Source organism: Jaculus jaculus, chromosome 18, assembly GCF_020740685.1.
Source record: "Jaculus jaculus isolate mJacJac1 chromosome 18, mJacJac1.mat.Y.cur, whole genome shotgun sequence".
In the NCBI taxonomy this organism is placed as follows: domain Eukaryota; kingdom Metazoa; phylum Chordata; class Mammalia; order Rodentia; family Dipodidae; genus Jaculus; species Jaculus jaculus.
Window position 1 is genome coordinate 39,476,788 of NC_059119.1, and position 20,235 is coordinate 39,497,022.

Sequence of the window (20,235 nt, forward strand, 5' to 3'; positions counted from 1 at the left end):
CTGAACAGATCTTTGCCCTGAGATAACCTCTGCCCTGAGCAACTTCCGACCCTTCCTCATCCCCCCACCCTGCCATACCTAACTGATTCCATCCCCTCACCCCGCCACACCTAACTAATTAACATCCTGCCTGGCGACTGCAGAGACGTGAGAACTATACCGTGAATTCTTGGAATAACTGCAAACTGTCCTAGGCCAAAGGCCAAGAAGATTCTGTAACTTTCCACCACCTGCCTCCTCTAGCTCCCTCCCCCACCAAGACCCTAACCCTAACCCTTAAAAAGGCCGCTGTGGCTCAATAAAATTGGACTCTTGACAAGTGTACATTTGCTTGAGTCTCTTCCTCTCTCTTGCCCATCTTATTTCAGGTTAGGGTCCCCCTCGCCCCCACGAATAACGAGGTCCCGCGGGTCGGGAGAATAATCCAGCTAGATTTGTAAAGCAAAAGAACAGAGTTTAGGATGGGAGGTATATACAGTGACATTCACCTACCTGGAGCCCTCCATTAAAAAAAGGTGTGTGTGTGGGGGGGCAGGAATAGATGGCAAGACCCTATTGCTGAAGACTCCACATACAAATGGGCTACAAAGCCACTGAGAAATACTGCTGGAAATGAGCTAATAACCTCCTCCATGCAGACCAGCTGACAGAAAGCTGGAAGAAGCCATTCTACGTGCAGTTCAATGGGAGAAAGAGATATTACCAGTGAAGATACTCAAGAGTGGACACTGGAAGCCTTATATTTGGCCAGCCAGGCCAAATGAGCCAACGGGTACAATAGTGGCACGTCTATCATGGTGGAATTCAACTGCTCTCTAATTGGATTGGAGGCCCGCTCCATGGGAGGAATACATCCCTTATACGGAAAACTTAAAACAGGGGTAGTCATGAGCCCTAGGGGTGTAATGTCTGCTGATGTCTAGATAAATGTATATACTATGCTTATCACACTGACCAGTAAGCACTTCTCTTAATATTCATTCCTTTATATTATGCTATTCTCACTTTGGGTAGAGAATCTTCTCTTTTCAGATGGCAGTGACCCTGGGACGACTCAGAAGGTATCATGGTGCTGGAAGGAAGTGACTGGAATACTGCATAATATCTCTATCACACCTTCCAAGGCTCAGGGTCTAATGTGGAAGAGGTGGTAGAAAGAATGTAAGAGCCAAATGAAGGGTAGAACTCCTTACAACGTGTTCCCTCCAGACATAAAATGTCCTGGATATCCATGACCTTACAGTGCCTGACACTACTTCCGCAAGACCATCATAATAGGAGGAAGAGATCATGACATCAAAATAAAAGAGAGACTGATTGAGATGGGGAGGGGGCATGATGGAGAGTGGAGTTTCAAAGGGGAAAGTGGTGGGAGGGAGGGTATTACCATGGGACATTTTTTATAATCATGGAAGATGTTAATAAAAATTGAGAAAAAAAGGTTGGGGTGGTGAAGAGATGGCTTAGTGGTTAAGGTGCTTGCCTCCAAAGCCTAAGGACCCAACATCAATTCTCCAGGTTCCAGGTAAGCCAGATGCACATGGTGGCAAATCCATCTACAGTTCATTTGCAGTGGCTAGAGGCCCTGGCATGCCTATTTTCACTCTCTCGCTCCCTTTGTCTCTAATAAATAAATAAAAATAAAAAGTATCCATTAAAAAATGATGAAAAGAAAAATGAGAAATTGAAAGTAGGACAATGGAAATAAGGAACCACTGAAATTTGGGAGAACTTGGAAACAGGAATGGCTGCACTTTAGTAGGTGACTAGTATGATGAAGGGACTGTTTGGAAAGACGGGTTTGGTAAAGTATGTACTCTACAAGTTGGGATGGAAGGAGGATGCAGAAGTGGAAAAGTTAGTAGTCAAGGTGGCAAGTTCTGTGCTCCTCCTTGCCTTGCCTTGCATCCCTCAGGACTTGTGTCTCTGCACTTTGGTTTCTTTTTCCTTTAGTCCTTGCCTCAGAGATGACTCTCCTTGCCTCTATGTTTGTTTTTCTCTAGTCAGTTTTCAACTTGGACCTAGAAGACTTTGTAGCTTTGAATTTTTCAAGGTTGTGAAATTCTGCTGGATAAGTCCAAAATTCCTTAGTACAACTTAACTATAAACCTCACTTCTTTCCACTTTACCCCTGATAAGTCTTTAAAATATTCATATGGGGCTGGAGAAATGGCTTAGTGGTTAAGCACCTGCCTGTCAAGCCTAAGGACACAGGTTCAAGGCTCAATTCCCCAGGACCCATGCTAGCCAGATGCACAAGGGGGCACAAGCATCTGGAGTTCATTTGTCGTGGCTGGAGGTCCTGGCGTGCCCATTCTCTCTCTCTGTCTCTATTTTCCTTTCTCTGTCGCTCTCAAATAAATTTAAAAAAATTAAAAAGAAATTCATGTTTGAATATACTGGTGTCAAGTGTGGCATGCCCTGCTCTCCTTGGTTTGTCTGACACATCATCTGGCCATTTTGTCCATAGATTTTGGCTCATTTCCCAGACAGACTTATCAGCTCCCTTTCCTAAACTCTCACTGTTCCTTTTATTCATCTTCAAGTACTTAGCAAGTACTTTTTTGTTTGCACAGCTGTCACCTACTTAAGTGCTCAGTTGTCATGTTGAAAAAAGAGGGACAGAGAAATCTTGGACTTGGGTTCTGGCTGGTGGAACAGAAAATGAGTATGTAGGGAGTCATTTTAAGGGGAAGTAACTGAAATCCTCTGACTGGTAATGTCATGAACTATTGGTTTTACTTATAAACCTACTAGGAAATAAAGCTCTTTGCTCCTAAAATAAAAAGCACTTTTGTAAATGTACCTAAGTGCTTTGTGTCCTTACCCCTCAGAGAGATGTCTGCTGTGTAGCTCAGGCTGGCCTGCAAGAGTCAGTGCTACTGCCTCAGCCTCTCAAATGCTGGGATGATGGCTGTGTACACTGCTGTGCCCAGCAAAGGGATCTTTCAAGCGGAGGATGGGCTATGGTGAGAATCATGATTTTCATTGGGCAATGAGTGATGTTTCTAATGTAGAAAAGTTAGGGATACAGTAAACGCTCATGATTATCTCTTCTCCCTCCCTCTCCCAGGGAAGGCGAGTCAGCGCCGGCAGGAGAGCCCCTCCTGCGGTGCGTTAGGATTAGGACGGGGAGCGGAACCGGGAGGGCACGGCCACTCGCGCCAGGGTCAGGAAGAGGGAGGCGGTGGGGCTGGCGAGCGCACTGACCAGAGAGAACTCGGTGCCCGGCCAGTTCACTCGGAACGGGACGTCGTCGCTGAGCGCCGGGAGCGCTCGGCCGCCGCCCGCCGCCTGCAGCAGCGCACACAGCGCCAGGAGCACGGGCGCCCCGGGGGCCGGGCTCCGCGCGCCGCCTTCCTCCATCCTCCGCCGCCGCCGCCGCCGCCGCCTCCACCGCGCGAAGCGGAGAAGGGAAGGGGGAGCGCGAGGAGGCGGAGACGGCGGCGGCGGGACTACCGGGCGTCCGGGCAGCAGGGGACCCAACCGCCGCCACGTCTCCTTCCGGAGGGCCGCAGAGCTCCGCCTCCGCCCCTTCGGCCGCCGCCAGCGTTTCCGGGGCCGGCGGCCCATCAACATCCGGGGCCGCGGGGCCCTCGCTACGGAAGCCCGGCTGCCTCCCCGGCTGAGTTTGAATCGCGGCTACCGCAGTGCGGCCGTGCGCTTGGGAGCCGCCGCGCGGATTCGGCCTCGGAGCCGGCGTCGGGCGAGGTGGGTCCCCGCGGGCGGCGGGGCTCGGTCCCTCCTGCCCCGCGCGCGGCCGCCCGGCTGGGAGCGCGGGAGCGGCGGGCCGAGCGGCCGGGCAGTCGCCGGCGCCACCTCGCGGGGAGCCGCTTCCCTTCCCGAGCCTCCGGCCGTGCCTGCTGCCCGGGGGGGCGCGCGGCTCTCCGCGGCAGCCTCCCTGGGGCCGGGCGGGCGCCTCTGCTTGGCCCCGGCCGAGGAAGCGGCCCTTCGCGGAGTGGGAGGACCCGGCCCTCCGGGGCGCGGGGGCGGGCGCCCGGCGCGGAGCCTCCCGCCGCGCTGCGGGCCCGGCCGTTGTCCCTGCTTATGCCAGGGCCCCGCGAGCGGGCACGACCTCGGTCCCGCTGCCCCCGAACCAGACGGGCGGTCTGCGTTCCCTCTCCCCGGCTGACCGACGCCGGGAGGGAGCGGAACCCAGGCGGCCCCGGCGCGGCGCTGGGCCGCTGTCCCCGGGGTGCCCCGCGGAGTTTGAGCCAGCAGGGAGTCACCCGCGCCGGCGGGACGGGGCGAGACCGGACGGACATCTGCGAAGATTGTGGCTGCTGTGTGCAAAGTGGGTTATAGAGATCGTTAGGGGTTGACTTGGTACGCCGCTGCCCCCGCGTGTCAGTGTCCCAATCCTGAGAACCTGTGGAACGGTTTGGACATAGAATGTTGACAGGTGTAATGCGAGTTAAGATGAGGACAGACAATTAGGGAGGTGCGACTGGTGTCTTTGTAAGAAGAAAGCACTTTGGATATGGACACACGGGAAGATGTCATGTCAAGAAGGAAGCAGTAGATTGGAGTGATGAATCTATAACTGGTAGCGATGAAGGTTAGGACAGCCTGATTTGGATTTTTTTTTTTTCCCCAGGCAGAGCGTCTTGAGCTTACTGGGGAATTCAGATGTGATACGATTTTACAGGGATGTATCACTGATGATGCCTAGACAGGTTTTCATGATGAGCTGGTGGTATTGTTGATGGAAAGAGAAGACAGGGCTGGAGGGATGGCTTAGCAGTTAAGGCATTTGCCTGCAAAGCCAAAGGACCCAGGTTCGATACCCCAGGACCCACATTTGCCAGATGCACAAGAGGGTACATGCGTCTGCAGTTCGTTTGCAGTGGCCAGGAGGCCCTGGCATGCTCATTCTCTCTCTCTCTGCCTCTTTCTCTGTCAAATAAATAAAAATAAAATATTTTTAAAGAAACAGGGAAGACAGATAAATGAGCAGATGATTGTGATCTGGTGGGAATCAGCATTTTTGTGTTTCACTTCCCCAACATCAGGCTGGCTCTTACTTCGTAGCCCTGGGCTGCTTTCAAACTCATGTGGATCCTACCTCAGCCTTTTTTTATTTTCAGGCAGAGCATCTTGAGCTTACTGGGGAATTCAGATGTGATACGATTTTACAAGGATGTATCACTGATGATGCCTAGACAGGTTTTCATGATGAGCTGGTGGTATGATTGAAAGAGGGAAGACAGATAAATGAGCAGATGATTGTAATCTGGTGGGAATCAGCATTTTTGTGTTTCACTTCCTCAACTTCAGGCTGGATCTCACTTTGTAGCCCCAGGCTGGTTTCAAACTCATGCACCCTACCCCAGCCTCCAAAACACTGAGATTAAAGGCATGTGCCACCATGCCAAACATGTTTTACTTTTCATTGTGGAGTAATTTCAAAATTACATAAAAATCGTAAAAACTGTACACAAATCTCTCAGACATTTACTTGATGTAATTTCTGAGCCAAATTTCTATTTGGGACATGAATTTTAGATATCAGAGATCTAAAGTCAACCTTAGGAGCTCAAGAGTTGAAGGCGAATTTCAGTGCTGAAATTACAAATTTTGGAGTTGCTCCATATAAATGTAGTTGAAGTTATGCAATTAGCTGAGCTTACCTGGGGAAGATGAGGTTAAAGAAAGGAAGACAAGAATCATTGCATATTTGAACAGCAAGCAAGAGTTATCAAGGGTCGGAGAGATGACTTAGCAGTTAAGGTATTTGCCTGGCAAAGTGAAAGACCCAGGTTCAGCTCCCTAGTACCCATGTAAAGCCACAGGCACAAGGTGGCACATTTCTGGAGTATGTTTGTAATGGCTGGAGGCCCTGGGTACCCATTCTCTCTCTCTTAAATAAATAAGATGGTTTTAAAAATGTTACCAAAATGAGCCGGGTGTGGTGGCGCACGCCTTTAATCCCAGCACTCGGGAGGCAGAGGTAGGAGGATCGTGTGAGTTCGAGGCCACCCTGAGACTCCATAGTGAATTCCAGGTCAGCCTGAGCTAGAGTGAGACCCTACCTCGAAAAACCAAAAAAAAAAAAAAAAAAAAAGTTATCAAAATGGACCAAGAAGGTATGCCCAGTTAAAGTAGGATGGAAATGGAATAGATATTAAGGAGACTGTTTCAAGAAGTGAGAAGTTGCTCTTGACACAAGTATTTTAAGGGAACAAGATGGTTCATGCCTAGTAATCTCAGTCGTCAGCTGACTGAAGTAGGACGATCGCTGTAAATTTGAGGCCAGCGTTCCAGGGTTGCATAGCATTCCAGGTCAGTCTGGGCTAGAGTGACACCCTGGGTCAAATAATATAATGATGGTGAAGATGATGATGAGGGCTGGAGGGATGTCTTAGTGGCTAAGACATTTGCCTGCAAAGCCAAAGAACCCAGATTTGATTCCCCAGGACCCACCTTAGCCATATACACAAGGGGGCGCATGCGTCTGGACTTCCTTTGCAATGGCTGGAGGCCCTGGCATGCCCATTTTCTCTCTCTCCCTCTTTCTCTAAATAAAAAATTAGCCGGCTGTGGTGGCGCCTGCCTTTAATCCCAGCACTTGGGAGACAGAGGTATGAGGATCACCCTGAGTTCAAGGCCACCCTGAGATTACATAGTATAATTCCAGGTCAGTCTGAGCTAGAGTGAAACCCTACCTCGAAAAATTAAAAAATAAATAAAATGAATAAAAAAAATTAAAATAAATAAATAAAATCCAGAAAACAACAACAAAAATACATGGCCTGCGCTTTTGATCCCAACACTAGGGAGGCAGAGGTAGGAGGATCACAATGAGTTCAAGGCCACCCTGAGACTACACAGTGAATTACAGGTCAGTGTGAGCTAGAGTGAAAGCCTACTTCAAAAACAAACAAAAAATTGTGAATTATAAATGTAATACAATGGCTCCAGGTATAGGGATATGGACTTACGTATTGAGACTATTTTCCTAACGTATGATTTTTAAGTTAGGCGTTATAGAAGAGAGAAATCTTAATATGGTAGAGAGAAATGTTGACTGAAAAGTGTTTAAAATTGAAAGTCCATAAAGAATCTGATAGACCGTGTATAGCTCTTAAAGTATAGGCATATTGGCAGTCTTCATGAATCTTGAACCTGTGGCACTCAATATATGACATAAAGTACTACTAAATAATAAGTATTGAGCATTCCCTCATCACTGTCATTTTTCTCGTGTGTTAAAATTTAGTAGACGTCTTCAAGATATATGGTATGCATTTCAGGTACTTTATTAGAAAACTTAAAAATTTTCTCAGGATGAGATGCATCTTGACAGTGGTCAAACCTTCAAAATCATTAACAACAAAATGGGTCACACTAATGATTTCAGTTAGCATTGACATCCCAACCTGTTTCTCCAAATAACAAGGTATGAAGACCTTTCTAGGTGGTGGTCATAGTTCTTGGTGGACTGAATAGTGAGTGTGTTGTTTGGGATTCAGAAAAACTACTACAATAGAAGGAACTGATTTAAAATCCCACTCTCGGCTGGGCATAGTGGCATAAACCTGTAATCCCAGCATTGAGAGGCTAAGGCAGGACAATTGAGTTCCAGGTCAGCTCAGATACATAGAAAGACGCTGCCTCAAAAGCAAAACTCCCCAAAATACTCCCCAAAAGTTTCTTCTCTAAATGTGTTTGCTCACCCTTTTCATGAATCCCTAAAACTTAACATCAAGCTCATTTTTTAGTTTTTATTTTATTTTTTTGCTCTGAGGTATGAAAGCCTGAGTTTGTGTATGTAGAATGAAAGAGAATGTTTAGATGCCATGGCTGTCAAGAAAGAATTGCTAAACTCAAAGTGTACCAGTTTTAGTTCTTCCTAGGTTGGCAATTCCAAACCATAGCTTCTCTATATTTTTATTTCAGTAAGGGTTCTTCCCTGAGCTTTATTTATTTATTTGACGGGGGGGGGGGGGGAGGGAGGGAGAGAGAGAGAGAGAATTAATGAGTATGAGTGAATGAATGAATATGTGCACATGCCAGGACCTCCAACCACTGCAAACAAACTCCAGACATGTACACCCCCTTGGGTCCTTTGGCTTTGCAGACAAACGCCTTAACCACTAAGCCATCCTCCAGATCCCCTGAGCTTTTAAAAAATATTATTTGCAAGCAGTAAGGGAGGGGATGGGGATGGACACACGCACCAGGGTTTTCTGCTAATGCAAATAAACCCCAGATGCATGTGCCAATTAGTGCATCTAGCTTTAAGTGGATATTGAGGAATTGAACCTGGGCTTCAGGCTTTGCTAGCAAGCACCTTTAACCACTGAGCCATCTCTCCACTGTCCCCCAGCATTTTTAGAACACAGCCTTTGTGTAGAACTGGATGACAGGTTTTTAAAATATTTTTTCTTGGCTACTTCTGAAAGCCTAGAAAGATATACAAATAGGAATTCCAAAGTCATCCGTCTTTGTATTTTGCACCATAATAACTTTGGGGAGTCCCAACCTCCTGTGGATCTTGATTTATTTGTCAATAATAAGTTGTGCCCTGAAGTGACCTATGTGATTCTGAGCTGTAGTGAGTTAATCTTAGATAGGCTTGTCATATTTATGGGAACAGATATACTTCTGTCTAAATCAACTCCAAAATCTTTATTTATCTTTTTCTCTTTGACATTTTTTTTTTTTTTCGAGGTAGGGTCTCTGGTCCAGGCTGATCTGGAATTAACTATGTAGTCTCAGGGTAGCCTTGAACTCACAGCCATCCTCCTACCTCTGCTTCCCCAGTGCTGGGATTAAAGGCGTGCGCCACCATGCCCAGCTCTTTGACTTTTTTTGATGCAGGGTCTCAATGTAGTCTAGGCTGACCTGCTCACCTCACTGTATAGCACTAGGTTGGCCTTGAATGTATGATGATCCTCCTACTTCACCCTCTCCAATGCCGGGACTAAATGTGTGCACCACCACACCAGGTTGTCTTAACAACTTACGTATTATTTCATCATGCAAACATGTTAATGTTTATGGGAAAAATGCAGGGGGCTGAAAGTGGAATTTTAAATATATTGTAGCATTTTGTGCTTTTAGAGAGACCTGGATTTCAACAATTGTTAAATGTGTAATAGTGCAGTTTACTATGGAAACAAGCTTAGAGTTCTCCAAAAATGGGAACATATACCTCTTTATGTAAAGGCTTTACTACACCCTTCTGAGATACTCATTAAATGTTAGTACCTTTTCTGTAATACCTGACATGTGAGGCACCCTTAGGAGAAATAAATATTTAAAATGTTGTAAAGTACTTAAAATAGTTAAGTAGCTGAGATAGGGTCTTACTCTGTAGGTCAGACTAGCCTTGAAGTTGTAGCACTTTTGTCTCAGCTACCTAAGTGCCGTGATTATAGTTGTGAGTCACCATATCTGCTGGTTTGAAGACTTCTTAATTTAAGAATTAGTTAGCGGTATAAGGATCAGTGTAAACTATTGATGCTGTTATCTAGGTGGTAAGAGGTGAGAAAGAAAAATAAAGCATAGCAAATATTCAGGTAATATCTCTTCTTAGTTTAAGAAATTATAATTGCAAAAGCCATATCAAGCATAACTTCCGTTATGTTTCTCCTAATCTGTAATTATCAGAAAGAAGATGAATACAAACTGAATGATATTGATATGATTTGTATAGTATAATTTGTGTTCTTTTGCTTAATGAGTTTTCCTATGTAGTGAGATGTTTTTCTTTTTCTTGAAAGGAGAGGATAGTTCATCATAATTTCAAGGACAATTTTTTTATTACAAAATCTAATTTCTTAGGGCCTAAATCCAAGTCTTACTTAATTCCTGAACAACAAGGAAATTAGCAATCAATAATGAAATTTTATCTACATCACTCTATATTCCTAAACTCATTATTTAAAGCTTATGTTCTTTAAACCATGGTCACTCTGATTTAAAAACAATGAGTAGACTGGGACCTTCTCTAGAAATATAGAAACTCACTTCTTATAAGCATGTGTTCAATCATTGTATAAAGGAAATAATTATAGTTTTATTTCTTTAACTTATTTGAAAGAGAGAAACAGGCAGAGAGAGGGAGAGAAAAAAATGGGTGCACCAGGGCCTCCAGCCACTGCAAATGAACTCCAGATGCATCTTGTACATCTGGCTTGTGTGGGATCTGGGGAATTGAACCAGGGTCCTTTGGATTTGCAGGCAAATGCCTTATATAATTATAATTTTAAAAAATTTTAATATTTTTATTTGAGTGAGAAAAAGCCAGATAGAACGGGTGCACCAGAGCTTCCAGCTACTGCAAATGAACTTTAGACACATGCACCACCTTGTGTTTTTTATATTTTATTTTTGTTTATTTTTTATTAGAGAGGGAGGGAGAGAAAGACAGAAAGCACCAGGGCTTCCAGCTGTAGACAACTTCCAGATGCATGCACCATCTGGTACAGCTGGCTAATGTGGGTACTGGAGACTTGAACCTGACACCTCAGGCTTCTCAGGCAAGTGCCTTAACCACCAAGTCATTTCTCTAGCTCTAATTTTTTAAAAATTTAATTTATTAGCTTTCTTTTCAGCAAATACAGGCAGTTTGGTACCATTATTAGGCTCATCCGTGACTTACCCTCTCCCCTTGGCCCCTTCTTGTTGATGTAAATGGGTCCTGCATTGTGGAGTTAGCCCACAGTTATTGGTATGATAAATGTCTCTGCATATCATGACCCAACATGTGACTCTTACATTCTTTCAAAAATGAACCCAACATGGCTCAGGGAAATTTTGTGGAAGAGGGGGCGGAAAGAATGTCTAATTTTGTTTTTTCCCCTGAGGTAAGGTCTTGTTTTAGCCCACATTGACCTGGAATTCACTCCTACCTCTGCCTCCTGAGTGCTGGGATTAAAGGCATGCATCACCACATTCAGCAATTGATTTTTTTTTTTTAATGCCAAACCTCTGAATGTATGTTTCAGGGCACTTGTAAGTAAACTACATAAATTTAGATGATATATGTAACAAATACATTTCCAGAACATATGCCATTGTACACTGAAATTATTCTCTGAAAACCAAAAGCTCTGTTTGGAGAAGGATATATATATATATATACTACTGAGGTGCTATTTTTCTTCTAAACGTTCCTTTACTAATTTTTCTAAAGAGAAAAGATGTTCATCTGCATCTTCTGGCACAAGTTTTCTAATAGAGTTTGCAAGTTCAAAAAGATATTCTGTATTTCTTCCACTTGGACCAGATGCATTAAAAATTTGTTCAGCAATGTCTTCCAGAGGCGCAGGACCAAGATAATTTGGATTATCACATGTTCCTATATACAGCAGCACAGTGAATGGTTTTGTTGTGGGATCTTTTGGATAAAAAATGACTGTTGTGGTTCTGTAGCCTCCTTTCTCCCTGAAGTCAAGGTATGTCTTTACTTCCTCTTCTTTTCCTGCAGGGAGTTTGTAAGCAACGCCCCATACACAACCCTGTTGAGAAGTGAGCAATACACTATTTAGTATTCACAAGGCTAAACAAAATAGGTATACAAAAATCTTAGAAGTCAATGTTTCATAAGAGGCACATAATAAAAATAAAGGAAACCAGTATTTTTAAATCTTTAGGAAATTCTGTGGAGGCAAAGTGCCATTTGTTTGTTGATTAGCAGTTACACTTACCATGTTCATAGATGCTTCTCCCACTGTAAAGTTCTAAAAGCATTTCTGAATCTACATTATGATTAATCTTTTATTACTTGCTGCTTTATTTTCCTTGAGGAAAGGTCTTGCTATATATAGGCTGGCCTTGAACATGTTAGCTTCCTGATTCAGCAGGTGCCACCATGTTTCCTGCTGCTTGAATTTTGTTTAAATCCCTTTTTGAAGTTAAAGAATCTGAGTATTGCCAGTCATAAGTTACTGGGTGCTTCCTATCTGTTAGAAAACAAACACTGTTTATAAGGTTAGGGAGTATAGAACTAAGGATTTCTTAGTCTTCTATGGAAAATCATAGATGTATAGCAATTCTGAAGAGAATTTTAAAGGTTTTATCTGATTCCTAGCTGTATTCTGGCTATACAGAGTCTGCCCCCATTAATGTCAAAGGGGACCACAAAATTCTCATTAAATAAACTCAAAGAAAATCCACAAAAATGAGATGACATGACCTGTATTTTGTTGTAACATTTCCCAGTGGCTATTTTCCACAAACATGAAAAATAAACAACAAAACAATGCAACAAGCCCTCTACACTTGAATGACAGTGGAATTTTGCTACTAAGAGTGGGCACAGAGAATGCTTACATACCAAAAAGTAGGTGAAACTAATTGCATTTTCCTTCTAGGCTAAACAAATTCTGCACCTCTGAATTTATTGAGAAAGATATTAGGGTGATAACCACACTCAATTTGCTTTCTATGAACGGACCAATAGTAGTTGCTCAAAATGTTTTCTGTTTATTTTTGCATATTTCAACTTAGATAGTCAAAATGAATATACATTAGCTACAGGAAACTAGTTCTAAGATTTTAGGAGTCTTCCAGAAGAGATTCATCCACGTTATACCTCTCCCTGTAAAAGTAAATGAATTTTTAAAACTGAGAAATGGGTTGGGGAGATGGCCCAGTTGGTCAAGTGTTTTCTGTGCAAGCATGATGATCTCAGTTCAGATCCCTAGCACCCACATAAAATGCTGGGCCTGGTGATGTGCACCCATCATCTCAGCACTGGGGAGGTGCAAATAGGTGGGTTCTTAAGGCAAATGGCTAAGTAGTGTAGCAGTCATGGTGAGCTCTGGGTTTACAGAGAGAGCCTGTCTTAGTAAATAAGGTGGAGAGCAGTTGAGGAAGATGCTTAATATAGACCTCTAGCCTCCACATGCACGAACACAAACATGTATGTGCCTGTGTGTGTGTGTGCATGCGCGTGCGCGCACACACACAAACACACACACATATGGCCTGAAACAGCTCAGCATATTGCATGTTAAGACTCTGTTGGCTGGGGAGATACTTCAGCAGTTAAAGGTGCTTGTTTGTAAGGCCTGCCATTCAGGGCTTAATTCCGCATGAACCTACTTAAAGCCAGATGTAAAATCAGAAGCATCTGTTTGCAGTGATGAGAGACCCTGATATGCCCATATCCTCCCCCATACACACATGCAAATAAACTTTATAAAGACTCTATAAGAAAGAATAACCATACCCCAGGGTCTTCGACAAGAGTCACAACTCTTCCAGGCTGTTTTGGAAAAAGTAGAAAAGAAAGTGTATTTTTCTGAATTAAAGTTCATTAAATAAATGTTAACTTAGTATGTCATGGAATAATACCTCAATTACATTTGCTTTAAGAAACATTTAAATTTTTCTATGGTAAGGTTTTATAATATTCATATAATATATATGTGTGTGTGCATATATATATATGTTGTTGTTTGTTTGTTTTTGTTTTTTCGAGGTAGGGTTGGACTCTAGCCCAGGCTGACCTGGAATACACTAAACAATCTCAGGGTGGCCTTAAACTCACAACAGTCCTCCTACCACTGCCTCCTGAGTGCTGGGATTAAAGGCATTGTGCTTCCACACCTGGCTAATTCTTTTTTAAATACGTTTTGTTTATTTCTTTGAGGGAACTAGGGAGAGGTTGCGGGGGGGGGGGGGGGGGGGGGAATGAAAATGAATATGGGCTTGTCAGGGCCTCCAGCCACTGCAAGTGAACTCCAGATGCTTGTGCCCCTTTGTGCATCTGGCTTACATGGGTTCTGAAGAATTGAACTGGGATCCTTTGGCTTTGTAGGCAAATGCCTTAAAGGCTAAGCCATCTCTCCAGAATCCCCCCTTTTTAAAATAGGGTCTCATTCTACTGAAGGCTGACTTGAAATTCACTCTGTAGCCCAGGCTGGCTTCAGTATTACATCACACTTGTAAATTCTGGTATTAAAGGCATGTGTTACTATGTCTAGCTTATGAGAAACTTTAAAGTGAATTAAAACAATCACCTTATCCAAATGATAATGATCTTTCTAAAAGAGTCCCATCAATTTGCATATAGTAGGTATGTTATTTACATTAAAAGTATGAAAAATCAGCTGGAGAGATGGCTCTGTCGTTAAAGGAACTTATTTGTAAAGCCTGCTGAACTGGGCTCAGTCGTTCAGTACCCACATAAAACTACATTCACAAAGTGGCATGCATGCATCTGGACTTTGCAGCAGCAAGAGGCCCTGGCATGCCCTTCTTTTTCTCTCTCAAATAAATAAAATATATGAAAAACCCAGCAGTGACTAACACCTATAATGAAAACCAAATGGAAGCAGCAATTATAAATGAAAATTCTGGTTTTCCCTCTGGGGAAAAAGGTGCAGTCCAGGGCACTTTCCTACAGGGAAGTGGTTTTCAGAGGAATGAGATGACCTGCAGAATGGCTACACCTCTAGAGTTTCTGAACCTGCTGGACTGGCACATGAGGGGATGTATTTGTAGCAACATCTCAGGTGGTCTAGTGAAACTGTTTTGGGGTTTATACTTGGAGAATCACTGCTAGTGGGCTGTATAAAGATCTCAAGTATGAGCGTCTGAGTTATGAAGTAGCTTTGCTTTTGTAGCCTCAAGGTAGGCTTCCTTATACATAAGTCAACTTTAGCTGGGTGTGGGGGTGCACACCTTTAATCACAGCACTTGGGAGACAGAGGTAAGAGAATCACCCTGAGTTTGAGGCCAGCCTGAGACTACATAATGAGTTCCAGGTCAGCCTGGGCTAGAGTGAAACCCTACCTTGAAACACCAAAATAAATAAATAAATAAATTTTTAAAAATGAACTTTAAATTGCATTGAGAGGTTGACTGAATTCGTTTTTATTTTTGAGATGACCGCATGTAATCCAGACTGGCCTCAGACTTGCTATGTAACTGAGGCTGGCCTTGAACTCCTGATCCTGCTGCCCTTACCCACCAACTGCTGGGATCACAGGTGTGCACCACTGTGCTCAGTTTAGATGTGGTTTATTTTTATAGTTCCTCTTATATGGGCCTGTTAAGACTATATGGTGGAACTACACCAGGCCATGTATTTAATTTGATTTTTATGTTTTCTTAAAAATATTTATTTGAGGGGGGGAGAAAGAAAGGAAGGAAGGAAGGGAGGGAGGGAGGGAGGGAGGGAGGGAGGGAGGGAGGGAGGGAGGGAGGGAGGGAGAAAGAAAAGCATACAAGCAGGCAGGCAGGCATATAGGAAGAATGGGCAAGCCAAGGCCTTTACCCACTGCAAATGAACTTGTGGCTAGAGGCCCTGGCATGCCCATTCTCACACACTCTGCCTCTCTCTCTCCTTCTGTCTGTCTCTAATAAATAAATAAATAAATAAAAAGAACCCATTAAAAAAAAGGTGAAAAATGAGGAATTTCAAGTAGGAGGACAATGGAAATAATGAAATTTGGGAGAACTTGGAAACAGGAACCGCTGCACTTTAGTAGGTGACTAGTATGATGAAGGGACTGTTTGGAAAGATGGGGTTGGTAAAGTGTGTACTCTACAAGTTGGGAAGGAAGGAGGATGCAGAAGTGGAAAAGTTAGTAGTCAAGGTGGCAAGTTCTGTGCTCCTCCTTGCCTTGCCTCGCGTCCTTGTGTCTCTGCACTTTGGTTTCTTTTTCCTTTAGTCCTCGCCTCAGATGACTCTCCCTGCCTCCATGTTTGCTTTTCTCTAGTCAGTTTTCAACTTGGACCTAGAACTTTCTAGCTTTGAATTTTTCAAACTTAACTACAAACCTCACTTCTTTCCACTTTAACCCTGATAATTCTTACAAATATTCAGATCTTTGAATATACTGTTGTCAAGTGTGGCATGCCCTGCTCTCCTTGGTTTGCCTGACACATCATCTGGCCATTTTGTTCATAAATTTTGGCTCAATTCCTAGACAGACTTATCAGCTCCCTTTCCTAAACTCTCACTGCTCCTTTTATTCATTTTCAAGTACTTAGCAAGTACTTTTGTTTGCACAGCTGTCACCTACTTAAGTGCTCAGTTGTCATGTTGAAAAAAGAGGGACAGAGAAATCTTGGACTTGGGTTCTGGCTGGTGGAACAGAAAATGAGTATGTAGGGAGTCATTTTAAGGGGAAGTAAGTGCAATCTTCTGACTGGTAATGTCATGGACTATTGGTTTTACTTATAAACCTACTAGGAAATAAAGCTCTTTGCTCCTAAAATAAACAGTACATTTGTAAATGTACCTAAGTGCTTTGTGTCCTTACGTAACCCTCAGAGAGATGTCTGCTGTGTAGCTCAGGCTGGCCTGCAAGAGTCAGTGCTACTGCCTCAGCCTCTCAAGTGCTGGGATGATGGGTGTGTACACTGCTGTGCCCAGCAAAGGGATCTTTCAAGCGGAATAGGATTGCAGGATGGGCTATGGTGAGAATCATGATTTTCATTGGGCAATGAGTGATGTTTCTAATGTAGAAAAGTTAGGGATACAGTAAATGCTCATGATTATCTCTTCTCCCTCCCTCCTACCCTTTGTTTCTCTCCCTTTGTAATCTTTCAAATTAACATGCTTTCTTTGCCCTGTGTGGTAGTACAGGCCTATAATCTGTTCCCCCTATTTTGGAGGTGTAGGCAGGAGAATCAGGAATTCAAGGTCAGCCTGGGCTATGTCATGAGACTATGTCTCAAAAAGAAAAAAACAAAAAACAAAAAACACTGGGCTGGAGAGATGGCTTAGCAGTTAAGGCATGTGCCTGCAAAGCCAAAGGACTCAGGTTCGATTCCCCAAGGACCCACGTCAGCCAGATGCACAAAGGGGCACACGCATCTGGAGATAGTTTGCAGTGGCTGGATGCCTATTCTCTCTCCCTCTGTCTCAAATAAACAAATAAATAAATATTAAAAAAAGAATAAAACCAGTACAAACAGATGCCTTTTTAAAGTAATATATTCTATTTGGGGGAAAACATGTCCTTTAAATAAAATCCTTACCGTGGTGAGGAATTGTCAGTTTTGTGTTAGATGCTTAATTAAAGTTTAAGTTAGAAAGCAAGCATAATATTTTCCCCACTGCAGTATATGGAAATGAGCCCAACAGTTGTATATTGCCTTTCTTTAATTTTTGTTTTCTTTGGTTTTTCGAGTTGGGGTCTCACTCTAGCTCAGGCTGATCTGTAATTCACTATGTAGTCAGGGTGGCCCTGAATTCATGGAGATCCTCCTACCTCTGCTTCCCAAGTGTTGGCATTAAAGGTGTGTGCCCTCATGCCCGGCTTCTTTAATGTTTTTAAAGAACTTTTTTTTTTTTAAATGTGAGTGTGAGAAAAAGAATTGGCGTGCCAGGGCCTCCAGCCATTGCTGTCACACTCTAGATGAGTGTGCCCCTTGTGCACTTGCATCACTGTGTGTCTGGATGTGGGTCCTGGAGAGTTGAACAAAAGTCCTTAGGCTTTGCAAGCAAGCACCTTAACTGGTAAGTCATCTCTCCAGTCCCTATATTATCTTTTTTTAGAAAAACATATTTTATTTATTTGGAAGAGAGAGAGAACAAACATGTGTTTGCAAGGGCCTCTAGCCACTAGATGCATGCACCACCTTATCCACCTTGCTCTATGTGGGTACTGGGGAATTGACTCTTTGTCCTTTGTCTTTGCAGGCAGGTGCCTTAACTGCTAAGCCAACTGTGCAGCCCCTGTGTATTAGCTTTTTAAATAATTTCTTAGGGGTATATGTTGCTGTAAAAAGCAGTTTACGTACTAAGTAGTATGAGTCATTTTAACTTGCTAGGTATTTCTTTTTCAAATTACTTATTTGCAAGCAGAGAAATACAGGGAGAATGGGGGGGAGGGAGGGAAAGAATGTGTGCACCAGGGCCTCTAGCCACTAGAAATGAAGTCTAGGTACATGTGCCACTTTGTACATCTGGCTTTATGTGGGCACTGGTGAATCAAACCTGGGTCTTTAGGCTTTGCAGAGAAGCACTTTAACTGCTGAACCATTTCTCCAGCTCTTGCTAGGTATTTCTGAAGCCTTTTGTATTCTTGCCCAGACAGTTAACATTTATATAAAGCTGATGATCCATTTTAATAAAAAATATGAAATAAAATTGTGATCTGTCTAGTTTATTTTATTATTATTATTTTTTGAGGCATGGTTGTCACTTTAGCCCAGGCTGAGCCTAAGGTTTTCTCTTTTGAATGGCAATTTTAACCAATAGACATCTTATTTAACTTAGTTCTTTAATGTCTTGAATAGTGGTTTTTAAAAATATTTTTATCAATTTAATAGAAAGTATGGGTGTGCCAGGATCTCCTGCCACTGCAAATGACTCTAGGTGCATGGGCTACTTTGTATGCCTGGTTTTACACGGGTAATGGAGAATTGAAACCCTGGCTATTAGGCTTAACAATGAAGAGCCTTTAAATGCTGAACCATCTCTCCAGCCTCTTGAATACTGTTTAATAACATTCTTGGAGATTCTTTGGCCATGTTGTTTCTGTTGGCCTATAAATGAGCATTTGCCCTAAGACACTTCTCGTTTTTCGAGTGTTTCTGTCCAGGTTCCCATAAGCAGCCAGCATAGTTTGTCTACCTTCAAGCCAAGTTAATTGACCAATTCTTGTTGAATTAGAATGGTTCCTAACTCAGGTTCTTAGGCTTCAATCCTGTGTCTTATGAGCAGGTACAAACTATTTTAGAACCTTTATGTCTCTAGTTTCTATCACTGTATGTATTTCTTGAGAATTAACCCAAATCTCTTCCAATATCTCATTTCTAGTTTTTGGCTAATATGAATTTCCCTTTAAAATATTATTTATTTATTTGAGAGATAATGGCTACTCCATGGCCTGTAGCCACTGCAAAGTAACTCCAGATGCAGGCGCCATCTAGTGCATCTGGTTTTATGTGGGTACTGGGGAATGGGACCTGGGTCCTTAGGCTTCACAGTTAAGTGCCTTAACTGCTGAGCCATCTCTCCAGCCCAGTTTCCCTTTCTAAACAGTAATCTAGCTCACATAAATATTTATGTAAGGTTTTCTGTTTTTGGTAGAACAGATTTGAACTCAGTGCCTCACATGTGCCAGGCAAGTGCTCTGCTACTAAGCTATATTTCCAGCTCTTCTGTACTTTGTTTTTGAGACAGGGTCTTAATAAATTGTCCAGGAAGGCTTGAACTTCTGATCCTTCCTGCCTCACCCTTCTGAATAGCTGGGATCACCGATTTACCACCAAGTCAGGCTAATCTTCAGATTAGTGAGCATTCAAGTGTGCTGTGCCCCTCCAAACATTAGTAAGTTAACCAAAACAAGTGTCTAAATTGGCCAAGTTACCAGTTTTTTCCAAATTAGTTTTGCTTTCCAGCCAGTAGAAAGCTGATTTGCATAAACAGTGAGCTGCTTCTAATACTGTGACCACACACTGAGATGAATGATTTGTATGGCTTTCTGCAAAGTAGATGAAATAATTTATATGTCTAATTTAAGAGAACTATTTAAGAAACATTAATACTGATTTGGCACTGTTACTCATTTAACAGTCCGTTTGTTTGTACCTATCAATATCATCAAAATGGGCTTAATGATCGGAGATAATTCTGGAAAGTAGGTCCTGCATTCAATTCTCAGGACTACCAAAAAAAATTTTTTTTTTGGAAAGTGATCTGAATTGTCACTGTTAGTAGATTCCCTAACGAAACTACAGAATTTACACGCACGTTAAATTTTAACCAGTAAAAATATGGCATAAAACAGAAATGCCAACAACGTAACTGCTCAGAAGCCGAATTTGCAAGTTGTTGACGTGGTGAAATGAAAATCCACTTTTGGGGGGGCGGAGGTTATGGAGACTTGGGTCCCTTGCAGGCATCTCAGCCTCTGAGACAGTGTGTGTGCTGGAACCTGTGTCTGAGCCTGGGCTGGCCTCCCCCAGAAATTACCCGCCAGCACCTGGAGAGGCTTCAGGAGGTCCTGGGGAGGGAGAGGACGGGGGCTGGTAGCCGCGGGGCAGTGGACCTGGGCGCGCCGCCCGCCCGCCCGCCCGCCCGCCCCGAGCGTTCCTCACCTTGCCCGGGACCCCGCGGTGGTCGGTGCTGCCTTGCCAGAAGCGCCTGCTGTAGTTCGTGATGTAGCCAACTAGCTTGTCCTGATAGGGGAAGTCCACCTTCCAGATGAGCGACCCATAGCCAAACACCCACATCTTTCCCGGCTCCTGTCCCCGCGAAGCAGGGGACCGGCCGGCGCAGGCGCGCTGCCCTCGTGTGGCTGGCGCGGCGCAAAGCAC

At 43.5% G+C, this 20,235-nt stretch overlaps 2 protein-coding genes across 4 annotated transcripts in view; one reads left to right on the top strand and one right to left on the bottom strand.

Annotated features, from left to right (window-relative positions):
* Positions 1–3,591: 3,591 nt before the first annotated feature.
* The window catches only part of Asb3 (ankyrin repeat and SOCS box containing 3), a 111,652-nt gene continuing 95,008 nt past the window's right edge, over positions 3,592–20,235 (top strand). The window contains exon 1 of one of the 2 annotated variants that reach the window (XM_045137344.1): positions 3,592–3,711. The gene's annotated coding sequence lies outside the window, so the exon portion shown is untranslated. Of the gene's footprint in view, positions 3,712–4,187; positions 4,295–20,235 lie in introns of those variants that run through there. The other variant, XM_045137345.1, reaches the window with a different exon arrangement.
* On the bottom strand, positions 10,881–20,199 carry Chac2 (ChaC glutathione specific gamma-glutamylcyclotransferase 2). Of its 2 annotated transcripts, XM_012949156.2 has the most exons (3): positions 20,017–20,196; positions 13,184–13,219; positions 10,881–11,468 (listed from the first exon to the last, which is right to left on the bottom strand). In XM_012949156.2, exons 1-3 carry the CDS (start codon positions 20,149–20,151, stop codon positions 11,103–11,105), a joined length of 537 nt encoding a protein of 178 aa, XP_012804610.1. In that variant the 5' UTR covers positions 20,152–20,196; the 3' UTR covers positions 10,881–11,102. The 2 variants fall into 2 exon arrangements, with proteins under 2 accessions (XP_012804610.1, XP_044993284.1); XM_045137349.1 differs by lacking the exon at positions 13,184–13,219 and having other exon boundaries at positions 20,017–20,199.